Source organism: Neomonachus schauinslandi, chromosome 8 (assembly GCF_002201575.2).
Source record: "Neomonachus schauinslandi chromosome 8, ASM220157v2, whole genome shotgun sequence".
Lineage (NCBI taxonomy): Eukaryota > Metazoa > Chordata > Mammalia > Carnivora > Phocidae > Neomonachus > Neomonachus schauinslandi.
Window position 1 is genome coordinate 136,289,092 of NC_058410.1, and position 26,140 is coordinate 136,315,231.

The 26,140-nt window shown below is 41.8% G+C and overlaps 1 protein-coding gene across 1 annotated transcript in view; it reads right to left on the reverse strand.

Moving 5' to 3' along the window:
• Positions 1-26,083, reverse strand: part of KIF13A (kinesin family member 13A) — a 203,509-nt gene extending 177,426 nt beyond the window's left edge. The window contains exons 1-2 of the mRNA XM_044917454.1: positions 26,012-26,083; positions 25,642-25,732 (exon numbers count right to left, since the gene is read on the reverse strand). Of these exons, the coding sequence (XP_044773389.1) occupies positions 25,642-25,732; positions 26,012-26,066 (146 nt within the window). The 5' untranslated portion in view covers positions 26,067-26,083. The remainder of the gene's footprint in view (positions 1-25,641; positions 25,733-26,011) is intronic.
• Positions 26,084-26,140: the final 57 nt, after the last annotated feature.

A 26,140-nucleotide genomic window follows, 5' to 3' on the forward strand; every position in this document is an offset into this window, starting at 1 on the left:
CTACTCTGTGCCTAGTGCTCTAAGAACAGCCAAGTTAGAAACATGAAATTTAAGACAGGCTCTCATACTATATGCAAAAAATTTACTATCTAATTAGGGAGGCAAGTTACACCTAAATGAAATAGTCAGTGAGGGTAGCGTTAGGGGCTATCACAGTATCTGCAGACATGACATGTATGAAGTATCTAACAGCTAGATAGAGTTCTTCCTGTTCACACTGTCTTGAAGCTCAGCATCTCGATGGCTTCAGACACTTTTTCAAAAAGCTTTCAAAGAACATTCTGGAGTCTTGGGCCAGTCTTCCTCTAAGAACCATCCACAGAGAACATTTTCAATAGTGAACTGTCTCTAACAACTGTCACCAACCGCCCTACTGAAGCAGCCTTCTGTCCGATAACCTGACAAGGAATAGACACCTGCCTCTACAACCTGTTAATCTTGTTGCGATCATACCTTATGCATAATGAGGGATTTTACTAAAGAAATATCACCAGCTCTCCTAATTAATTGTAATTGTCTTCAGTGACATTAATTTCACCTACTATCCCCAGATGATCGTCAAATTAACTTAAATTCCTCAAAAGATACTGAAGCAGCTTGCAAAAACTCTTCCCTGAAAACTTTCATCTCTGGCCCACCATTCCTCTTAGCAGAAATGTTTCTTGCAATTGCTCTTGAAGAATACCTATATTTGCATGGGGTGTCCTGCATAGCCCATATCTAACTCTGTATCTGGTGAAAACCAGATGCATCAGACTTCTGAGTATCTGAAATTGTGAAATAAAATGTCTATAAATATCCCAATACATAGTTTGTTGCTTATAGCACTGGTTCTCAAGCTATAAATAGTAAAGACTATTCTCTATAAATGTAGTACAGCTGTTACTTGAATTTTAAGAGGCAAAGACTACAACAATTGGGTAATTCAAACAGTAATTTACTTTTTCCCACCAACTATCCTTACATTTCAAATTGGAAAATTTTGCTCAATTTCTTCTTTTTCACCTTGAATGTATAATGTCATACTCTTAATTAAGCCTAGTATATAATTTGGGTTTTTTTTAGATTTTATTTATTTATTTATTTATTTGAGAGAGAGAGAGAGAGAGAGAGCGCACAGGGTGGGGGGAGGAGCAAGGGAGAGGGGCAAGAGACTCCACACTGAGCACAGAGCCTGACGCGGGGCTCAATCCCAGGACCCTGAGATCATGACCTAAGCCAAAATCAAGAGTCGGACGCCCAACCAACTGAGCCACCCAGGCACCCCAAGCCTAGTATATAATTTATTCTTGTACTTTAATTTCATTTATTCCGTCTAATCCACTCTTATCCATCTGAACACTAAATTGACTTTCATCCACTATTTTCATGAATGTACAAAAACTAAATCATAAAATTATTTGGGCAATGCTAACATTTGTCATTTCTTATTTTTTAATTCATTTTATTTAAATTCAATTAGCTAACATATAGTGTATCATTAGTTTCAGACGTAGAGTTCAGTGATTCATCAGTTGCATATAACACCCAGCGCTCATTACATCACATGCCCTCCTTAATGTCCATCATCCAGTTACCCCACCCCCCAACCACCTCCCCTCCAGCAACCCTCAGTTTGTTTCCTATGTTTAAGAGTCTCTTATGGGGGGCGCCTGGGTGGCTCAGTCGTTAAGCGTCTGCCTTCAGCTCAGGTCATGGTTCCAGGGTCCAGGGATCAAGCCCCACATCAGGCTCCCTGCTCGGCGGGAAGCCTGCTTCTCCCTCTGCCGCTCCCTCTGCCGCTCCCCCTGCTTGTGTTCCCTCTCTTGCTGTGTCTCTGTCAAATAAATAAAATCTTTAAAAAAAAAAAAAAAGAGTCTCTTATGGTTTGTCTCCCTCATTTATTTCTAAATAAAAAATTGCTATATTGGTAAGTTATATACAAGTCACAGTTTAAGGAGTGACATACATCTGATCAGACTTTCAGTGTTTACTGTAAGCCTTCATGCTAGGTATACAATGACAAGCAAAACTGACATGTCTGAAGCTTCATGAGAACTTCTATATCTTCAAGACACATTCTAATTTATGTTTACAGAGCCAGCATGGAAAACTCAGCCATACTCATAAGAACCCATGTATTTTGTGTATATTTGCAAATGGCTCTTTATTAATTGAGCTACATCATGTTTGAGGGCTGCAATGCAAAAAGAGTTCATAAAATATCCAGTTGCCACCAAAAATAAAAGTCTTGGAATACCAGATGTTTCTCTGAATGAACACGTATGAGTTAGAAGTTGGAAAGCATGAAAGAAACTTTTTTTTTTTAAAGATTTATTATTTACTTGAGAGAGAGAGCACGTGCGCATGGTGGGGAGTGGGAGAGGAAGAGAGAGAATCCCAAGCAGACTCTCCACTGAGCGCAGAACCTAACCTCACGACCTTGAGACCATGACCTGAGCCAAAACCAAGAGTCGGACGCTTAACTGACTGAGCCACCCAGGCGCCTGCAGGAAAGAAACTCTTAAGAAAAATGAACTGGCTATAAACAGTCACTGCAAACAACCCCAAAATAACATGGATCTCAACACCTTCTGTATTGATTGCTTTCTCCCCAGCAAGTAGAGATCTATCCTGCCTGAAACAGAGAGGACGTAACATAGCAACTTGAGGCAGGATGGATCATTTTCAATCACATTTATTAAACCTCTACATTCATTCCAAAATGAACAACTTTGACTAGCACTGCCTTGGGTGCATTTTGTCGTAGGTAAATTATATCTCAATAAAGCTGATTTTGAAGAATATCACCTAGGAACCAATCAGTTTGGGGTAAAATCAGCTCCAGTAACTCTCTTCCTTCTCTTTATTGTAACCACTGCATATTCATATTAAAGCCACTGCACTTAAATCTCAAAACCACACCTGCAGAATGGTAGACAAAATGCAAATAATATCCACATAAATCAATGTGTCTCCTGTTTAGAAGCTATGATCATCCATTGGCCTAAAAAGATGTTTTAATAAATCTTGTCTTTGGTTCTTAAAAGTTGACATCAGGAAACCTTATTCCCTATTACCTCAAATGTAGAAAAAGCAAAGAAAAGAAAAAGTACTGAATGCAATCGTTAGATAAAAGACAAGCAAATCAAATTCATAAGAGCAGTGGAAAATTTCAGAGTTATAGCAAGGAGTGAAAATGTAAGTGGAATGCTGTCAAATTACCTACTGATGCTGTTTTCTTGAAAAGAAACCCAGAAGTTTATGGGTTTTTTCTTTTTGTAATAACATGCAAAACTGGAAAAAATTACACTAGTCTGGCAAGTTTTTCTTCATGGGCTTAGGTTACTGCCATCTGTGAGGCTTCAAAGTTGGCCTGATTTTATCCCAGGTAAATGTTTTTAGAATTCTGAAAGGTATGAACAAAATCAAAGGTAGCTCATGTCTCTCCTGATCCATTCTAATAGTTCTCAGTTTCAGTCACATCTCTAAATATGGTGTGTCTGCAAATTTAATTAGGTGATAAATGTTTTCAGGAAGGCTAGCCATACAAACCATCCACACTTTGCAGATCTGAGAAGAGTATTCAAATATTTAAAATCTTAGATGGGGAAGACTAAGACTTTTGTTCTATTTGATCCAAATCTCCTTAAGACCCTATTCCAACAATTATGGAGAGAAACTCAGAGTTCAGACATAGAAGCTGGTTCTCTGGTCTTTACAAAATTTCACACTGATTTCACTGAGTCAAAAGTTCCATTCTGTTTTTAGCAGCAGGAAGGAAAACAAAATGATTACAAGTGACTCAAAACAAAGTAATTTGACTGTGCTTCATTAGTGAGAAGTTTTCAGAGCACAGCCACTGAAGACATCTGTGATGTTAAATCTTGTGACTTAATCCAGAACCTTTATTACCATGGTTGGTATTACCCTTGTTGCCTTCCTTTAGATTTATCTTTCTGGTGATAGATAACACACTAGCTTTAGTCATAATTTTAGATTAAGGAATAACCACATGGCTCATCAAAATTTAAACAAAGTACAATATTGGGGCTAAAGTTTTTCAAATAGGTAGGTAGTAGGATAAAGATCAGGTTAAAATGAAAATGATCAATGTCAACTCAAAAAACTGTGTCTGTATCTTTAATTCTACCTCCAAAGTGACTTAACTTTAGTACTCATCAGAAATGCCTCAGTGCACCCATTAGCATTTAATTTGTCTCTAATGTTCTTTTCCACTAAACGGAGTTATATCCTGAAACAGTAAGTATTCATTATTCTGGAACATATTTTTGCCAGTGAACAAGTACACTTCAAAAGTTCTGAAGAGTAGCTGAAAGACCACAATTAAGAAGATGCACACTGGCCAAGACCTGACAATTTGAGCATGTAGGAAAAAGGAGTGTGGATAAAAAGTATCTACTAGAGCTAATTCAAATACAACACAAAGCTTGATTGTTTCAACACAGATCAGGCGTGGATGCACTTAACTGCATTCATCCTCCCCATCAGAGCATTTTGAGAAATCATCAGTATGGTTGTTCACATCACCATTATGCAGCACGCTACCTGAGCATTCTCCCTCGGCCTTGTGGTTCTTACTACTGCATTAATAATAATAATAATAATAATGCACTAATTAAAATAGCTAACATTTATTATTTACCAAGCACCAGAAATAATTCTAAATGGCTTTATCTATTTTACACAAAGCTGGAAATTAAGGCACAGCGAGGTTAAGCAGCTTGCTCAGGATCACCCCGCTATGAAGTGCAGGTGCCAAGATTCACGCCCAGGGACCCCAGACTGCAGAACTAGTTCTCCTGATGCTGCTTCATCAATTAGGGAAGGAAAATTCCAAATATTCCAGTGGCATCTAACTTGGCTTGGCATTCTGTTCCTTTTTGGTACTGAGCACACTTTCTCAAGGGAAAAGTAGTCTTAGGAAGGAAAAACTTTGATGAAGGGAGATACTAAACATAACATAAAACTCTCAATGAGCCAGAACTCTGACTTGGGGTGATGCATAGCTGTGCTTAGGTATTCTCAATTTTTTTTTTAAATTAAGATTTTATTTATTGGACAGAGAGAGAGAGAAAGAGCACAAGCAGGGGGAGGGGCAGGCAGAGGGAGAGGGAGAAGCAGACTCCCCGCTGAGCAGGAAGCCTGATGCGGGACTCGATCCCAGGATCCCCGGATCATGCCCTGAGCAGAAGGCAGATGCTTAACCGACTGACCCACCCAGGTGCCCCAGTATTCTCTATTTTTAGACAGTGGTACAGCCAAGAGGCAGCATGCAATTGCTGTGTTTCCATAATCTTAAGAAATAAGTTCTTCACCTCAGTGGTATGAAATATCACACAGAGAAAAAGGGAAATGCATCAAGATGTTCACAGAACGATGAGCAAAATTTTACTTTATCTCTAATATCCCGTATTTTCTAAGTTGTTTAACAGTGAATGAGCACTACTTTTCTGATTAAAAATCTATATTAAAAGGTTACTCGAGATCTCCCAAAGAAAAGGAAGGCTATATGCCTCTCACTTGCCTTGCAGGAAGAAAGCCTGAGCCATGCAAAAGTCAGCGGGGAGTCCCTAAAAAGTCAGCCACACAGACGCTTGGATTATAAATAATCATAATAAAAGTAGAACCATTTTGTTGGTTATTTTGTCAATGTACAAGTGCTTTGAAGAAGGAAAGCTAGCAGGAGCCCGTCTTACACTCAACTGCGCAAAGACTGGAAAGCCAAACTTGTCTGAGGCAGAGAAAACTACCCCCAGCCTTTCTGGAAGCCTGCAAGATGTGGAGCCGAGGTGCCGGGTAATCCCAGTCAGGAATTGCCCCAGCAGCCGCGGACTGCTACAGGTAACAACTTCCGGGGAGCAGCCCCGCCCCTTTCACTCCGGGCAGGTGAGAGTACAGGGGGTTTTCTCCTCCTCTCAGGGGGCTAGCTGCTGGGCTTCTGCCTTCCTGCTCTGAATTCGGAACCAACGAGGCCCAGCCATGGAGCTATGACTCATTAATGTTTCATAATTGTTGGGAGATATATCAAAAGGAACTTGTTAATGAGGTGCTCATTAAATAAAGTCTGTATTGTCTTAATAAAGGCTTAATAAAGTCTGTAATGGCTTACTTAAAAATATAAACAGATTCAAAGCTGTCCCCGTAGAATGCCATTCTCGTGTGACTTCCGTTCCAACGTGCATTTTTGGACACCGTGTGCATGCCACGAGCTGCCCACAACCCTTGCAACCCCTGGGGTTCTGACTTACCTCGAAGCATTCACTGGACATGAGCGCTTCCAAATTTAAAAACAGCAACAACTACAACAACATGCCAACGGCCATGAGGGCAAGCAGAAGATGCAGCATCAATCCAAGGGCCACTCAGCAACCAGAGAATGAGAGGTGCCCTTACCCATCTGCCTCTCGAGGGTACCAGACCCCAGGTGAGGCTGGAGGAAGGTGCATGGCCACCCTTCCAGTATCTTCCCCTTCTCTCTCCATGACAAGTGCAGGAAAACTTCTCAATAATCTGACTCACTAAGTCAGGTTGGTATAGGGGTCCACCCAAGTCTGGGGCCACACACCACCCCCGGGGGGCAGACAATGGCTCTGGCACTCTAGGAAGTCATCACTTTGCCTAGAACAGGATTCTCTTCCATTAGTTACCTACACAGAACTTGCTGCTGAGGCCACTACACAGGTGGGGCAGAGGACATTAAACAGGTGAACTTGGTCGAAGTCGGCCTGACTCCTTGGCTGGATCAACCTTTGCTTAAGTAGAACTAACAGCTAAGGCCTCTGCTTGTCAGCCCAAGGCAGTAGGAGTCGCAGCTGTAAGGGTCTGGAATCACATTTGTACTGCCATCATCCCAAAAAGCCACACAACAGTGCAGAGCCTATCATTATGTAATAATCCAATGCAGAAATTAAAGGTCTCGTAGGGCCCAGACTAGAAGCAGGAGAACCACAAGTGATGTGACGGACATAGCCTGAGGATGAAATAAAACCATCCCACCCACAGATTCATTCATGCACCAAAGCACAGCTCTTCCCGTAAAATGCATATCCACATCTTCCATGGCATCCAGGCATAAAACACCTAGAGGACACCGACTTTGTACAAGGCATATGCTTGCTACTGGGGGAAAGAAAGAGGGAAGAAACAGAGAGTAACTAAGACAAGGGGCTCTGCCCTCAAGTTTACAGTCTAGAAGGGACAATAAACCATTTGCACAGATTCTTCAGGAACATGGAGCTGGTTATTATCCTCCACTCAAGTGTTCAGAAAATTGACTCAGCACTCCATGACTGAACTCACAGAGCTATAATGAACCGACAGTAAATGAACACAGGGCACTCTGCAACTATCATTTTGCTTGTTAGTAACATCAGTAAGTAAATGAACAAGCAAGCACATAAGCATGCATGCACACACCAACAAAACCAGTAAGCTGTGCCCCAAACCTGTAAAATACTCTAGAAACTCACTAGTGGAAAAGGACCAGAAGCTTGGGAACAGCTCTTCACAGACCCATGGCTCCCGAGCTGTGTGACCAGAAGTCCCTGGGCACCCTCTTCAAAGCACGCCTGTCCAGCTGTGCTCACCTCCCAAGGGGATCAGCTGACCTCTGGGGTAGAGGTGGCAAGTGCGAGGTGTACTTGGACAAAGGTACACGCAGGATTCCTATTTGTGCTCTATCTCCTCTCCACCTTCCACAGAGCTCCTCAACTACCAATGGGAAAAAAGAAGTCTGGACAGTTAATGAAAAAATAAAATGCCAAGCTCCGTCCCAAAACTCCAGAGCAGCGCTATGGCTGACGCCTGGCCACAGTGACAAACAGGTGCTCCAAGTTTTGAAGAGGACATACCCCAATGATCATTCGCTAAGCTGGTGCAAGTGGCATGGAGCCCTGTTTGCATTTGTCTGCCAACCCAGTCCAAGCGTATGAGATGCCAGGCAGTTTCCACTTGAGGACTGGCCTCCTCGCAACAGCGCCCAGCGCAGGCGTCACCGGACAGTGGCCAGGGCCTCTGCCCTCACCAACAGTGCTCACACAGGGACGTTCACAGTTATGACCCCAGTGCCATGTGGCCGTGGGCGCTGACGTAATACCCCGCTGCAAAATCAGAAGTCTTTATTAAAGGGCCATACTCTGCAAGCGAGAAGCCACAAGCAACTGAAGAGCTTTCATGAAAAACAGCTTTTTAGAAAATCAGAGATGTAGCATTATTTTTCCCCAATCTGCAGGCCCCGAAATGCAAATCACTTCCTAACGTACAGCCTTTCTCAATTCCACTTCATTCCCGGAAGGGCAGCCGGCGCGGTCCTAAGGACATAAGAGCACCAGTGGGACGAGCAGCGAGGGGGGCTTCGTGCTCAGCACTGCAAGGCTCCGGCCAGCAAGCGCCCTGCACTACAAACACGCGAGAGAAACAAAAGTACTCTCCAACAGCCCCGTTCTACCCAGGGGCTTGGTGCAATGCAGGAGACGCCAGGAGCAGGTAGCTTTGGTTTGATTTAAGTTTCTACTTGGTCAGATTCTAACAAGAGTTTTCAGTCTCCCCTCCCCCTCCCCTGCGCCTGCGTCTCCAGCTCTCCAGCAGACCGAGAAGCGGTCTGCTTGCGTTTCCACAGCAGCCCCTCTTCGGCAAACACATGTGAACAAGCTGGCCCTCTGCAACATTTCTTTTTCCCATTATTCAGGGCAACGGGTTGTGGCCACATGGATGGAGGAAGGGCACCAGAATGATCCCGAGAATGGATTCGATGCTTTTATTTTTCTGCTCAGCAATCATACCAGGGTCACCAACATCCCTAGAAAGAACTCACCAAATAAGAGAAAGGCTTAGGGAGGAGATTCCTGTCACTACCACCTACAGCCAAGCCTATCCAGGATCCAGACATTTAAGTCAAAGACTGCATTTAAGTTAACTAAAACAAATAAACAAACAACCTGGTAATGGAAACAGGCAAAGATCTGCAAGCATGTAACCGATCTGAAATCTATTTACTTTCACACTGTCATTAGATCTCCTCTCTCCGAATCCTGAAATAAAAACAGTTCCTCTGCACTCAGGGTCACACCAGGAATGATACTTTCTGACAGCATCTGATACATGCTGCTTAATAGCTCTTTAATCACCAGGGCTGACTAATCAAGTAAAAGGCTTTGTCTTTCCAATTTAAAAATTGCAGCTTGTCTAATAAGTCCCTCAGACACTTTTAAAACATTCCAGCAACAGAATGAGACACACGTGGCTGGCTCTGTGCTCCCCAACACGGCCTACTGCAGTCTACAGATCACTGAGATGGCTTTGGGGGAGAGGCTGAAAAGTCAAGGCCATCCAGAAGCTGGCACTCGGGGCCACGCCTAGTCCCTTCCCTGTTCCTCTTGCTTCCCCACCCCATCCTGTTCTTTGCTTCCAGGGGTGGAGCAAAGGGAGCACCCTGAGGGTAGGGAGAGGCCAGAGACAGAAACACTGCTTGCGCTCCTCCCCACTTCCCAAGCCCAGAATGATGGCTCAGATGTTTTGCCTACACGGGGAACAAAGAGAAAAGCAAGCACACACTTCATGTTCATTCATGTAAATGTACAAAGTACTTAGAACATCAAAACTTTTCGTTATGCTCCTCTTTAGTTTTTGGGTATTTCTGCGCACAACTGGATAACCTAATCAAAATTTCTGAAGGCATGCATTGCTCCCTTATTAAAAGAAAAGGGCGGGGCGCCTGGGTGGCTCAGCGGTTAAGCATCTGCCTTCGGCTCAGGTCATGGTCCCGGGGTCCTGGGATCGAGCCCCGCGTCAGGCTCCCTGCTCCGCGGGAAGCCTGCTTCTCCCTCTCCCACTCCCCCGCTTGTGTTCCCTCTCTCACTGTGTCTCTCTCTGTTAAATAAATAAATCTTTAAAAAAATATAAATAAATAAATAAATAAATAAAATCTTTTAAAAAAAAGAAAAAAAGAAAAGGGCCACAAATATGCATGCATATACGTTTGCATGATACATTTTTTTGGAAAAGTATTTTAAGAAACAGGGCGCCTGGGTGGCACAGTTGGTTAAGAGTCCGACTCTTGGTTTCAGCTCAGGTCGTGATCTCAGGGTCCTGAAATTGAGACCTGGGTGGGGACTCTGGGCTCAGTGTGGAGTTCGCTTGAGATTCTCTTTCTCCCTCTTCCTCTGCCCCTCCTGCTCATGCGCTTGCTCGCTCTCTCTAAAATAAATAAATAAGTCTTTAAAAACATATTTTAAGAAAACAACTAGTAAATTTAAAGGAAACTGCTGTACAGGTGGTTCTAGGAAATAACCCAAATATATTTTCCAAATTTAAAGTGTCAATAAAAAAATGCCAAACCAAAAAGATTATGATAAATAAATAAATAAGTCCAAGAATAAAATATACTCACTTAACAGGGGCCAGAGAACCAGATACATAAGTAAAAACACCTGCTTATTTTGAATTTTTAACAGAGAGGCCCTGAGTCCGTGTCTCCATTATAAACCATCGGAACAAGGGTCACCACCCTGGGGACTAGGATAATAAAGTCAGTTGTCTCAGGAAGGAAAATAGAAGCACAGAAACCCAATATTACTGAATATGATGTCTCAGCACCTTCAGATGGTGATTTCCTCAGAAGTCAGTTTATGTCTAGGGAGTACTAACTGTCTATGAATCCCCTACACTAAATAAAGCCTACTAACCATTAATTACATCCAGTGAATAGAAACACAGTTGAGTACAACACACACTTTCCGAGAACGTACTATATCTAAGGTAACAAGGACCAGCACCCAATAACCAGAATGCAGACCTGAAGGTCCACAGTCATTGCAAAGACAAAAAAGTCTTCCAAATGTGGGCACTTTCATCAAAAGTAATCAGAACCTCCATATTACTTAAAAGAACTGTAAGGTTTCCAGGGCACCTGGGTGGCTCAGTTGGTTAAGCATCCAACACTTGATTTCAGCCCAGGACATGATCTCAGGGTTGTGAGATCGAGCCCCATGTCAGGCTCCAAGCTGGGCACGGAACCTGCTGATGATTCTCTCTCTCTCCTTCTGTGCCTCCCTCCAGCTCTCTAAATAAATAAATAAAATCTTAAAAAAAAAAAAAGGAATTGTAAGGTTTCCTACTTTAATTGTTCTTTTTGAATGTTAAAAAGAACTTCATTTATTAAACTTGGAATGAGTAAGAAACAATATTAAAAACAAAACCCAGATTGGGGGCACCTGGGTGGCTCAGTCGTTTAAGCATCTGACTCTTGGTTTCAGCTCAGGTCATGATCTCAGGGTGGTGAGACTGAGCCCTACTGAGCGCAGAGCTCGCTTGAGATTCTCTCCCTCTGCCCCTCCCACCCTGAAATAAATAAATAAATAAATAAATAAATCTTAAAAAAAAAAGGAAACAAAACCCAGATCAATGAGCATTGAGTGTCCCATGGTAATAAAAATAATAAAATTATCAACACTCCGTGTGTGCAATGTGCCAAGCACCGTGCTAATTCCCACAAGCCCTACAATGTCTGTAACTCTCACTATTTCCATTTTATAAAGGAGGAAACCAAGGCACTAAGGGTTAAGGGACTTGCCCAACACTTCACAGCCAATAAGTGATACACACATAAGCAGTTGGTTCCCAAAGTTCACAGTGGCTCTTGGCGACTATACCGTTCTGTCACAATGCTTAATTATTTATACCCAACTAATAGCCACAGAAACACTGCAAAAGGCAGATAAAAGATTTCCCTTCCTTGAGAGTAAAAGCTTTGGCTCAGATATGAGGTAATTTACTATACTTAATGAAATTTTAAACTCTGTTTAGGTTTTTACCTAGATTGGTGAGTTTATTTCAACACATCAAACTCCAAAAGCAAAGATGTATCCTGTACCATTCCAAAAACTCAATGATATATACAAATAAAGAGGATGCTTTGTTCATTTTTTTAAAAGATTTATTAGAGAGAGCAAGCAAGCAGGGGGAGAGTCAGAGTGAGAGGGAGAGAGAGAATCTCAAGCAGACTCCCTGCAGAGTGCAGAACCCGACTCGGGCTGGATACAAGGACCCTGAGATCCTGACCTGAGCCGAAACCCAGAGTCGGACGCTTAACCAACTGAGCCACCCAGGTGTCCCGCTTTGTTCAAATTTTAAAAGAAAAAAATCCTTTAACATTCATAGTATGCGCTTTGGCCTGAAGGACCCAAAGTGCTGAAGCTGCTCACAAAGGTCATAGGTGATGTACTACTAGACATCACAGACACCAGGGACAGCCAACTAACTGCATGTCACAGTCTACGGGTGACCTGTGGTGATATTTCCATCAATTCCCAGGAAAGGTGAAAGTTAACAATGTGGTGAGTACCTTACAAAACTAAATTTACCCAATGTTTAAATTCTAATTAAGTCCTTCCTTCTGTTGTTAAGAGGTTTATTTTATTAAATGAAGTATCAAGATACAGTGGTGTTTTTGTTTCAGAGTGCTTGCTTGGCACATTTAAAAGAAGTTAGAAACTCTGTTTATCCAAATTTTTATTTCTATTGGTGTTTTTTTTTTAAGATTTTATTTATTTATTTGACAGAGAGAGAGCACAAGTAGGCAGAGTGGTAGACAGAGGGAGAAGGAGAAGCAGGCTCCCTGCTGAGCAGGGAGCCCGAAGCGGGGCTCGATCCCAGGACCCTAGGATCATGACCTGAGCCGAAGGCAGACACTTAACGACTGAGCCACCCAGGCACCCCTGTTTTTTGTTTTTTTTTTTAAGTAAGCTCTATGCCCAACGTGGGGCTTGAACTCATGACCCCAATATCAAGAGTCCTATGCTCTACCGACTGAGCCAGCCAGGCGTCCCTATTTCTGTTGCTTTTTTAAAACTGGTTCTCAAGTCTGGGAACCAATGAGCAAGGACAGCTAGAAGTCACTCTTGGAAAAAGCTAGTTAAATAAGAACCTGGCTAGAGAACTTTAAAAAAAAAAGAGTCCCTTAGGAATACAGTAGACCAGCAATTTCGGAAAATTATTTCCACTGCATAATTCATCATAAAAGCACAGACTAAGCTGTCATCCTCAAGAAAGGAATACTATTTTAATTATCAAAACCAGCAATACTTCAAGGCTTCAAAAATACTTAGTTATGTTGCCATGCTAATGTTACCTATTTGCACTGTAACTCTAGATCAAAAAAGCAGATGTTTCAAACTGGATAGGGTTGCTCAAATTTAACACCATTATCTTGATAAGCTTTCCCAACCACACTCCTCCCTACTTACTCAAAACATTACCCTTGAAACAAGTAATTTTAAGGATCTTTCTAAATGTAATGATGTAACTATTCCCTGTTACAATTTGTTTTTTGTTTTTTGGGGTTTTTTTAAAGATTTTATTGATTTATTTGACAGAGAGAGACACAGCGAGAGAGGGAACACAAGCAGGGGGAGTGGGAGAGGGAGAAGCAGGCTTCCCGCGGAGCAGGGAGCCAGACGTAGGGCTCGATCCCAGGACCCTGGGATCATGACCTGAGCCGAAGGCAGACGCTTAACGACTGAGCCACCCAGGTCAGCCCCTCCTGTTACAATTTGTATAGTGGATTCTAAACTTTAGCTATATAAAGAGAAGTAGTTAGAGAACAAATGGACAAAACAAAACAAAAAACCCTAACAGTGTGTTATTCAATTTTTAAAAAAGGGCAAATACAACTGCAGGTTCAGCCTATAAATCTTTACACATTCTCTGTTTAGCTGGGATAACAGGTGGGCACACAAACCATCAATTCTGAAGGCGTGCTTTATTAAGCCACAGAACGTAAGTCTATTAAAAGATTTATTAATCTGTTCAACAAACTACATGTGGGTTGACTGTGGCTTTCCAAAATTTGGGATAAAACGACTTGGTACTGGTAATGCAATGTCTGTGCCTGTCACCATTGTTTGCCCCTGCTGGTTTTCCTCTGAGGCTCCCAGCTGGAGATACAGGAATATTTGTGGTCCTTGGTGATGGATCAATCTAGGGAGGGTCTCCTCAAGACGACACAAAGAGCTAACAGCAAAAAGTAAAGCTTCCCTTTCCTCAAAGGCTTCCTTCCTGTTCCCTGTCTTCTAAAAAAAGCTCAAGACTCGCAACTTCTTCCCCCAAGGGAATGGCACACAGATGCTCTCCTCACACTGCTTCTCACAGTAGCAAAGCTCATCACACCTCCAGACCAGACACTGCAGGGCCGCCCAGAATCAAGTAACTCCACTCTGCTTTCAAAAGAAAGACCGAGAGAGCACAAACCAGAAGGGAAATAGGTGCGCGCGCGCACGCGCGCACACACACTCTCTCTCTTTCTCTCTCTCTCTCTAACCAGAGCTGGTCCCACAATGGAAGAGAGGAAATACTGAGGATCAACCACACTTTGGGAGGGTTGTAACAGAACCCTCAGAAACAAAATAAGCTGCCCAAGGACTCTTAAAGCAAACAGCTCTGGAAACGTCATTTCTCCACACATGCTTATTGCATCAAACAGCGGCCTGACTGCAGGAACAGCTTAAAATCACTGCTTCTCCAAAAAAAGCACAACTGTGCAAGATGAAAACTAACCGTCAGGTCCCAATCAGATGATTTACAATCCCCTGTGGGTGCATACAGAAGCTGCTGCCCTAGCCGAGGCGGGAGGCGCGCAGACGGTCTGTAAGGGACCCAGGCTCCTCCGCTAGCTGTAGACTTCAGATAGCTGGAGCTCGCGGCTGTCTTACTTCACCGGACACCTTCAGTTCTTGCCTCAGCTACTGCAGGCAAACAGAGCCTGTCAAGAACAGTGGCCCTGTCCTCCCCTGTTTGCCTAACACTCTGAGAAGCAAGTTAGAGTGCAACCCGTTTCGGCTCCTATTAATGTTACCTACTTACTCTGCTGGACTCCACGCTACATGTTAAGTACAGGTGGGATAAATCTGAAATTTAGGCCTCAAAAAACTTTACAGATTACCTAGTCTAGCCCTCAATTTTATAGATGTAGAAAGTAGATGGAAAAGGACTGACAGCTAGCTCAAGGACGTAGAGCGAGTGAGTGGCGGAAGCAGGCAACACCCCGCCTTCTGGCTCATCCCGCCATGCTGACCCTCCACATACACGGGGCCCCCAGGCTCTGTGGCCGTCCAGGAGCTGAAGCTGGGAGGGCTGCATCCACACAGGGCCCGCAGCAGGGAACGGGGGCCCGCAGGCCACTCGAAAGCTGAGGGACCCGTGCTTCCCAAGAGGTCAGTACCCAGGCAAAGGATAGGCAAGAGGCAAGTACTCTGCATCTAGATAATTTACGTAACTCCTTCCCCTGCTGCCGCAATTCAAGTAAAAACAAATCAGGAGAGGCATTTTTATTAAACACACCTCACTAGGGAGTAGGAGGCTTTTTTCTTTCTTTCTTAATGGGAGAGAACTTCTTTAGCTTTGTGAGGCTTTATGTTCGCAGTAATACATACCCTTGGCGCAGGAAGGCCCTATGAAAGTTCCATAAATTACCTTATTAAGGTAAATATTTAGGTTGATTTTATGAGGCTTTCCTACATTAATTTGCAGAAAGTTAATGGTTATGAGTATATGATCACAATCAAAATGGCAAAATAGACCAAAGGACAAGGTGTGACACTGGGCTTTAAAACCTGGTTTATTAAACTGGACCCATGATTCTCAGCCTTGACTACACATGAGAATCAACTGCTAACCATGTGAGTTAACCACCTTGGACATTCAACCTGGTCAAGCCTTCAGATGTCTACATCCTCAGACTTCTAGTCTTCAAAGAGGAGGTTCCAGACTTTGTGGAACAGACAAGTCAGACCTACTTTGCTCTGTCTGAATTCCTGGCCCAAAGAATCCATGATCATAAGAAAATGGCTGTTTTAGACCACTAAATTTGGGGGCATTTTGTTGAATCATAACTAGGACATCTGAAGAGCATTCAAAGATCCCAGCGCCTAAGGTGTCCTACAGCCCAATTCAGCCAGAAGCTCTGAGGGTAGGACCCAGGCATCGATGTTGAAAGCACCCAAGTGATTCTAATGTTCAATCGTGTCTAGACCTCTGCTGTCCAAGACAGCAGCCACCTGCCATATGTAGCTGTTTAAATTTAAATTAATGAAAATTAAGTAAAATTTAAAATTCAGTTCTGGGGCGCCTGGGTGGCTCAGTTGGTTAAGCCACTGCCTTCGGCTCAGGTCATGATCCCGGAATCCCGGGATCGAGTCCCGCATCGGGCTCCCTGCTCAGCGGGGAGTCTGCTTCTCCCTCTGACCCTCCCCCTTCTCATGTGCTTTCTCTCTCTCATTCTCTCTTTCTCAAATAAATAAATAAAATCTTTAAAAAAAAAAGAAAAAAAAAATTCAGTTCTTTTGTTGCACTACCCATTTATCAAGAGCTCAGTATTCATATACGGCTGGTGGCTACCACACTGGATATAGATATAGAGAACATTTCCATCATCCCAGAAAATTCTATTGGACAATACTAGTCTAAACCAGTAGTTTCAAAGTTTGGTCCTGAGTTAACAGCATCAGCATCACCTGGCAATCTGTTAGAAGTGCAAATTCTCAAGCCACATCACAGACCTACTGGATCAGAACTTTTGGGGTGGGGCTCTCCAAAACTCTGATGCACACTTAAGGGTGAGAACTCCTCGTCTTGTTACTGCCCATACAAAATCATTTTCCCCACCACCTATCTCATACTTAAATCTGCAAATTATCAACTTTTAATTCCATTATAATTAAGAAAATAGTTCATGTTGGCATACAATTTCAAAGGTATATTTTTGTGTTGGCAAGCATGTTTGAGAAGAAATGCCTTTCAGTTAGCAAAGGATTCTAAAAAGTTTCATGAAGATGCTCTCAGCTATGTATAATCATTAAGAGAAACAATCTTAAGGCCCAAAAATATTTTTTTATATATTTTTTTAAAGACTGTATTTATTTGTCACAGAGAGAGCACAAGCAGGGGGAGCAGCAGACAGAGCAGGCAGAGGGAGAAGTAGACTTCCCGCTGAGCAGGGAGCCCGATGCGGGGCTCGATCCCAGGACCCTGGGATCATGACCTGAGCCGAAGGCAGCCACTTAACCAAATGAGCCACCCAGGTGTCCCCCATAAATATTTAAATGGTTAAAAATTATGAAAATCAACAGACTATTCAATTATTAAAATTATAATTGTGAAAATGATATAGCATAAAAAAATATAAATGGGAGAAAAGCAAAACACAAAATTGTAACTGCAAATTTGTCTATTACTTGGACAAGGACAAAATGAAGGTAGAGGAAAAAGAACTGCTTAGGCTTGGCCAGACAGTGATCCTACCCCTTTTTCCTTCTGCCTTACATCTTGTAGATACCTATGAAAAAATGTTTTAGAATATCTAAGGAAGCAATTTTTTAAAAAAGATAAAATTGTGCTTTGATGTGAAAAGTCCATTGCAAGAACAATCTGGTAAAACAGTTCTATTACTTCATCAGTGATTCAGTGAATTGCTCATCTCAGAGAAACAGGAAATCCAGACAGGACTCAAGCAAATAATGAGGCTTAGATGGGTTGTCCTATTCCTGAGAGTCTACAAGAATTTCTTCTCTCTACTTTTCCGTTTAACCTTAGATCCAACAAATATCGGAATTACGGAGTTTTACAAATAAAATTTTAAAGATGTGAAAACTTGACTTCTTTGTTTTTTTAGTTTCCACATAATTGTTGGGTGATAAAATGTCAATAAACTGATTTGCAAGGAGGAACTTCTCACATTTTCTTCTTACATTTCCAAGTCTAAAGTCCCAGAAATATTTTGCAGAGTGACTTTGAAAAGATAGTTCCTGGGGTGCCTGGGTGGCTCAAACGGTTGGGTGGCCGACTCCTGATTTTGGCTCAGATCATGATCTCAGGGTCCTGATTTCGAGCCCCTTGTCAGGCTCCATGCTCAGCAGGGAGTCTGCATGAAGCTCTCTCTCCCTCTCCTTCTGCCTCTCCCCCTGCTCACACACACAGGCGCGTGCACCCGCTCGCGCTCTCTCTCTCTACTAAATAAATCTTAAAAAAAAAAAGGTAGCTCCTGAATCCCACATAAATCAACTCTTGGTTGTTTTAATACATGTTTTCATATAAATTTTAGCCTTACTTCCTTTACTGACAGCTCTGTTGTTAGTAAACTGAATTTCTTACATTGTCAAGGCACAATGTAATCTTTCTGGGTGTTTCTGTGTTGGTTTCTCTGTTATTCTGTTTCCTGTGCTGGTAATGTTCTCCAAACTCCTTTAAATTCTAAATGCATAAACACCTTCTCTACCATAGCTAGAGGGAAGATTTGAGAAAGGGTAAGTGTGGCTGAATAACTCTGAGAAACCTTGAAGTCTTCAAGAAGCCTGCTATTTGAGGAAACTCATTCCTGAAAATTCCTTAAAAATATGAGTGCATAGCATGTGTAATTTTGTTAAAAATCAGAAACAATCCAAGTTATCCACTTATCTCTAACAAGATTTTGCCAGGAGCAACCAAGTTAACTGGTGGGGTGATAAACTGACCAGTTTGGTATCATGTAGAAAAACTTTCCCACCCCAACAAGCATACATATTTTTAAATTAAAAGTAATTCCAAAAAAATCTCTCAACTAAAACTTTAGTGATGCAAAAAATAGGATTTTTCTACTTTTTACAGCTTTTTTGTACTGACTATAGCTAATTATCTTCATGAATGCTGGTAATTAAGCACTGTCTAGGGCAGCTACTACCTTCAATTATAACATTTACATATGCTCTTATGGAAAAGGAAATCATTATTTTTATTTCCATTGTTGGAAGTTAAATATAAAAGAGACTGGACAGAAGGTTTTAATAATCTCTCTTTTTTTTTTTAGCAGTGAAGAGAACTAACAAAATGCTTCCTGTGTGTTGGGCATTCTTGAATCTAGGCACTGAGATTACAAAGATGAATCATGTATCATCCTTGCCCTGGAGAAATGAGAGTCTAGCTGCATTCAGCTACATCCGAGCAAGGTCCTTAACACAGAAGACAGAGATCAAGCTGCCTTTATTTTAAACTAGCTTTTATAAAACTACTTCACACTTTAACAAACAAAACAACACACTTAAAAGTAAAAAGTAGACCATATATAGAAAACTATCATTAATGTCCTCAAAAAGAGACAGAAAATACAAAAATAGGATACTATTAAAAAAAAAAAAGTCAGAGGCCAAAAAAAGAGCTCTTGGAAATTAAAAATATGATTGGGTAAAAGAAAAATTAAACATTAAGGGCTATTAAGATAAAGCAGAGGAAATCTTCCAGAAGGCAGAACAAAAAGACAAGAAGGACACACATTTCCAGGTCAAAAAGACTTGTTGTGATTTCTCAAAAGTGGGGAAGAAAAGAATATTCTACAAGATTCTAAAGAATGAAAATCTATGTCACATCTAAAGGATTAGAAACCCAAATAGCGGGGTGCCTGTGTGGCTTAGTTGGTTAAACATCTGCTACATCTCAGGTCATGATCCTAGGGTCCTGGGATTTAGCCCTGTGTCAGGCTCTGTCCTCAGCAGGGAGCCTGCTTCTCCCTCTCCCTCTGCCACTACCCCCTGCTTGTGTGCTCGCTCTCTCTCTGTCAAATAAATATATAAAATCTTTAAAAAAAATTTTTTTTTAATTTAAAGAATTAAGAAAAAAAAAGAAACCCAAATAGCTTTGGACTTTTCAACAGAAACACAGGAAAGTAAAAGACAACAGAGCAACCAAATGTCTTTAAAATGAAATTTGATACCCACCTAAACTATCAATGAGGTGAGTGGATAGAGTAGATATCCACGGTTTCAAAAATCTTACCTTCCAAACACCCTTTCTAAGGAAGCTACTAAAGAATATGCTCTACACAAAATTAAGGCAGTAAACCAAGAAAGAAAAAGGAAAACAGAAAAAGAAGAGATCCACACAGAAGAGAGGTAAAGGGGATCCTCAGAATGATGTGACAGGCAACCCCAGGATGACAACTATGTCAGGCAAAGAAGACGACCAGTTCATAAAGAAGCATGTTGGAAGGTTTAAGGAGAAATGTCTCTAAGAAGATGAAATCAAGAAAGTCCCTAATATGTTTAAATGTCTTGAAAGGAGATTTAGGCAAGAGGCAGAAAATTTAAATGTTGAATTAAGGATAAGTACATAGAAAAAGAAGCAAATTAAAGAAAAAGGAAAAAATAAAAACAACTGTTAACTCCAGGAAAAACAAAAAATTCTGTATGACAGGAAAAGAAATCATAGAAGACCACATGGCTCAACTGTAAATAGTTGACTATATTACATAATCACATAAACAAACACTAAATATTGATAAAATCAAAAGTATATTGGGGGAATGGGGGATGGGAAGAATTTGGGGGTGGGGTGGGGATAGGGCATAGAAAGAGAACACAGAACAAATAAAACCTAGCACTACCAGCATGTTATTCAGAAATATGGAAGGAAATTCCAAAAGAATGAGCTAAAATTGCTGTATATGGCTGTCTCTGTGGAAAGAAATGAAAAAGAGGATTCCTTCTTTTTTGTCATAGATTTTATAAATTATAAAACGACTTTACACTTTAAATTATGTACACTAAGGGCACCCGGCTGGCTCAGTCAGAAGATCTTGGGGTCATGAGTTAAAACCCCCTTATTTTAAGTAATCTCTTCTGATTACTTAATCAGAAGAGATTAAAATTTTAAAAATTTTAATAAATACACTGATTTTACATACACACACATATATATATACATGCACATACACACACACACACACACACACACATATATTCAGAACCCAACCTCTTACCCACTAAACTTGTGTTTTTCAAATTATAAATTTATAACCCATTAGTGGGTTGTGAAATTAATTCAGTAAGTCAACCATCACTTCTAAAATGAATTAGAACAGGGGTGCCTGGGTGGTTCAGTCGTTAAGCATCTGCCTTCAGCTCAGGTCATGATCCCAGGGTCCTGGGATCGAGCCCCGCATCGGGCTCCCTGCTCAGCGAGAAGCCTGCTTCTCCCTCTCCCACTCCCCCTGCTTGTGTTCCCTCTCTCTCTGTGTCTCTGTCAAATAAATAAATAAAATCTTTAAAAAAATAAATAAAATAAAATAAAATGAATTAGAACAGAGAGGCATAGAAAGTAATAGATACGCTGCACAATACAATTTTTCATGAACCTCCATTCATGCACAAACACACACACATAGTCCATGATGTTAAATGTATTTTTAACTGTGGAATGTGAACAAAATAATTTTTAAATCACTACTCTAATCTACACTGCATTATAATTACTCTTAGTTTTGCTTTTAAAAGTAAGAGATTCCAATCTACCTTTTTTTTATTTATTTTTTTTTTAAAGATTTTATTTATTTATTTGAGAGAGAGAGAATGAGAGACAGAGAGCATGAGAGGGAGGAGGGTCAGAGGGAGAAGCAGACTCCCCACCAGAGCAGGGAGCCCGATGCAGGACTCGATCCTGGGACTCCAGGATCATGACCTGAGCCGAAGGCAGTCGCTTAACCAACTGAGCCACCCAGGCGCCCCAAATCTACCTTTATTTTAAAACAGAGGCATGGCAAACGCGGACAGCTAATGAAAATATTCCATTAAAATGCTCTTTAAAATACCACTATTATCATGCATGAAGAATGATCACTCTTATATTAATGAAATCTAAATGCTCTGCTTTCTTACAACTGACTATAATATTTGAGCTAGAGAGAAATATAACAACAGAAAACAGAGAGAATTCAAAGTCACCGAAATAATTTTATAATGTGGAATATTACTGATTCTTAGGTGATCTATTTTTTAAATTTCACATAACTTCCACTAATTTCTAAATTTCTGGTCTACAAAGATATTTGAACAGAAGGAGCCGTCCTAGGCACCTTTGGAATAGCAGGTGAAGCCAACTTGGAAAAAAAGTTGCAACATAAAATACATGAACAAGAAAATATATACATAGTGGACCGAGAGAGGTAGCTTTCTTCCACTGACCTTCCAGGATACACTTTACAAGCTACACTGCAGTGTGGAAAAATTGGGCAAGAAGCTAAAACTTTGATGCTTTTTTACTAAGGGCCTAAATTTAGCCCATTTTTTTTTAACCTAGCTAAGGTACATATGCACATTGCTTTAAATGCTTACCCAACAATTCATTTTACATAAAATAAAAACAAAAACTTCTATAGAAACAAGTTCCATTATACTCTCTTCATGATAAAGCTTCACTTCCTAAAAGTTATAAAAATCAAATTCATAAGCCATCCATCTATAGTTTTAAAACCACCACTACCATCCAAAGTGATGTAAAAAAGAATGAATATTAATATACGGGTATTTAAAGCCAGAAAAGGTATTTGCTGAAATACACATAAACACTATATTCACGTGCATGTATGTGTTTGTGTGTTTCTGAAAACATACATTGTTTTTGGAGAGATGAGGGGATGGGAAGAATAGGGGAGACAACAGGGCAAAAGAGGACTTTATATATCTGTTCATACTGTGGTTTTTGAACTGTTACCTATTTGGGCAAATCAGGGCTTCTCATTCTCGTCCCCCCTCCTGAATTGTCTTGCTTCTGCATCCTATTCCATGCACTTCCACAACCCCTCCTTGGTACCCTCATCACACTAGGGAACCTACAGAGTGCAGACATTTCCTGAGTGCCTGCTATTTATAGGCCAGCTGCTATTCCGGGCATGGGACACAAAGGTAAGTAGGATAAGGTACCTGCCTTCAGGGAGCTTGCAACCTCAGAGGAAGACAGAAGAGGAAACAGGTCATTTCCAAATAATATGGTACATATATTGGCAGGGGTATAATGTAACATAACCTACCGCATTGTATTTCAACTATTTTTCCCTCTCTCTTCCCACATCTCTCAAAGGTGCAAACTTCTGAAATACACGCTAGGCCCACAGTGATCTTTGGATCCTGTGCTGAGAAAGGATCCCATATGATGTAAACTTCATAAGTATCTCCTGAATAGTAAATGCAACAGTATTTTAAGAAACATGTTCATATATGTCTTAATGTTTCAAAATGGTGATTGATATATACGCCAACTATTAACCTGGACCCCTGTAGTGTATTATAATCTTAGAATTTCAAAACAAGTATCTTTAACCTCAAAAGCCCTATGATCTTTCAGTCCTTAACATGTAGTCTTGGCTTTTATTCCATAAAGGGGGGAAATAATGAAAGCTAAGCCTACCTGTTTCTTCTCCTGGAAATCAAAGCATCCTTGCTTGTTTTTACTGGTAAGACTGAAAACTTTCACCCACTAATTTAAAATTTCTATTCATAGTTAATACATTAGTAATTTCTTGCAATTTTCAGGAAAATGATAATTCTCACTTTGACACAGGTTTGCCAATATTATTTAAAGACTTCTTAGAGTTCAAGCCTTGAACTTCTAGGTAAAAAAAATAATATTCTCACCTTTCCCTGAGCTCTATCCAAAATAAATGATAGAAATGAATTGCAAACATAACATGAAGCATTGTTGTAATTAATCAACCCAGAGCCCAAAGGAGGAATCATTTCTATTTTTAAATACACTGCTGCTTTAAGGGGAAAACCTGGTGGAGAAATATGAAACCAGACTGCATAATGAAAATCAAAAGGCATTTGGTGTCTCCATTCTTGCAAAGACAGTAATCCTAACCTACAAGCAGCACTGCTGGATAGACTCCAGTCAAGTTTTCTGTAAACTGAGTGACCAGTACCCAGGTAGAAGCCCACAGAAAGGGTCCATCCACCAAAGAATCCTATCTGTCGGGGGGACAAAACAAGAGAACTCCCATGTTTCAATGCTATTCTTAGTTTCAGATAAGGGGCTATTCCAATAAGCCAGCAGATGGATAAATCCCCAAGTTACCCTACAAGTCTTTACTTAAAAGATCCCTATTCGTAACTGCAGTGGTGGCCCTAAAAATGATCAACTAATTATTTAGCATTTCTAACCACCTATCTACAGTTATCATTTCTTATCCAGGTTCCACAGAATTAAATGTTTCTCTCCACAAATCGGAAAGCTTCATTTCATTAAACAGTAAGCTAACTGCAGCACTCCCTATGGTTAAGAGTGACAAGGAGCAGGTGCCAAACCAGCAAGGAAAAACAGAAGCAGTGGCTACATTAACAGGAGCTCATATTCTACCTGTTTCCCAGGCTGCTTTGAAGAATCTGGCCCAGCAGAATTTGCAGAGGAAACAATAAAAAAATAACCAGTTTCAGAAAAACTGTTGATGATGTGGACATCTAATTTAATCTGTAAATACTGAAATTTACTCAGTTCACTAGCACCATGAAATATACAACTACACCACTAGAAATGTATCTAAAACACTGTAAGTCTTTAAAATGTATCTAAAAATATTATCCAAGGATACATCGATTACTGAAAAGCGTTTAACACAACATTTTAATATAACTTTAGCTATTTACTATCACCCTATCTGCTATAGGTAGCAGAATGTTTGCAAACTGAATAAAAATTTCCACCCTCAGCACAAAAAGCAAAGGACTCCCAATCTTACCTCCTGACAACTTCTTCCCCCGAATTTAGCAAAATTGTGCCTGAACACCACATGATTATAGAATAGAGGCAACTGCATCCTTTAGCAATAAAATAACCCTACTTCAGCCTCTATTCAGTGAAAAAATCTCCCAAGAGCAAAAAATCACTAAATTGTAGTGCATCAATCAACAGGTGACTTTTAGAAACACACTCATACTCATGTCCCAGAGGAATTAATTCTGTCAAATCTGCCAGTTTTTTTTTTTTTTTTTTTTTCTATTTTTACAAGCTACTGCATTGCTATACTGAATGAATTCCAACCGTTTTCTTCTCAGGGGCTTACCAGAAAAATGCCAAATATTCAAATTATTTTAAGGCATTTTCCCATACTGCTGCGTGGAATAGAGCAGAATTAATAAGGATCCAAGAGTTACCACTTTTCAAATGCAAATATGTTGCCATCTAGTAAATGCAGCCCCTTTTTAAACATCCCCCCAGTGTCTACACAGCTCAGGGCACCACTTTTGTTTCCTTGAAAATCAAAATTCGCGCATTACATTCAGACATTATCTCGACCCGGCACCAACAAAATAATAGATTTTAAATGGTCCACGCCTGAGCCTGCATCATACAATACTGTTCTGCTTTATTATGAGGGTTCCCCACCTCCCATTTTACAAAGTCCCTAAACAATTCCGCCAAATAAAGCAAACTGTGCAGTGGTAGAAAAAAACGAGGGGGCACTGGGTTCCACGAAAACAAGGCCTTGGGATGGTCCTTTGCCCGCCTGAGGCCTCAGTTTTCTTATCTGTAAAATGTGGGACTGCTCGTCTCTGGGGTCCCATCCGGCCCCCTCTCTCCGGGTGCCCCGAAGCCGGCCAGGTACGCGGAGGACTGGTGCCGGCTGTGGCCCGGGTGCCCGGGCTGATGCCGCTCTAGATGGGAGGGGACAAGGAGGGGGGCAGCGGGAGGAGAGGAACTTGGACTTGCCACAGCTTCAGACAGGAGCGTGCGACAAACTTGAAGCCGTCCTCCTAACAATAGGGAAGAGTACTCCCATTTTCCCGGCTCAAACTTGCCGGGGACTGCGGGGTGGGCTCCTCCTGCCCGCCCTCTCGGCGCCCGCTTTACCTTTCTCCCTGTTTGGTGTTAGCAGGAGGAGGGTGCAGGACCGTTTGATTCCCTTCCATCTCCACCACGCACTTGGTGTTCAGTTCCAGTTCTGAAAGCAGAAGGGGAGAGGGCCGTTGCCGAGGCGAGCATCCGCGCCTCCAGCCCCTTGGGCGCGGGGCTCACCCGGGGCTGGTGGGGGGGCGGCCAGCCGGGAGCCGGGAGCCGGGAGCCGCGCGCTGGGGGCTCGGCAGCCAGTGCGCCGCCGCCGCCGCCCAGGCCCCGCGACCCCGCCGCGCTCTCGCCGCCCCCACCCCGCGGCCCCGCACTTTGCAAAGTTGCCCCCGCCCTCGGCCCGACCACAGATAAAAACGAGCGGAAAGCTCCTCACCTCGCCGGTTCATGGGCCGGACCCGGACGGCAACTTTTACCTTGGTATCCGACATGTTGGCGGCGCCCGCTCGGCCCGAGCCGGCCCCTCACGCGCCGCGCCGCCGCCGCCGCCGCCGCGCGCCCCCCG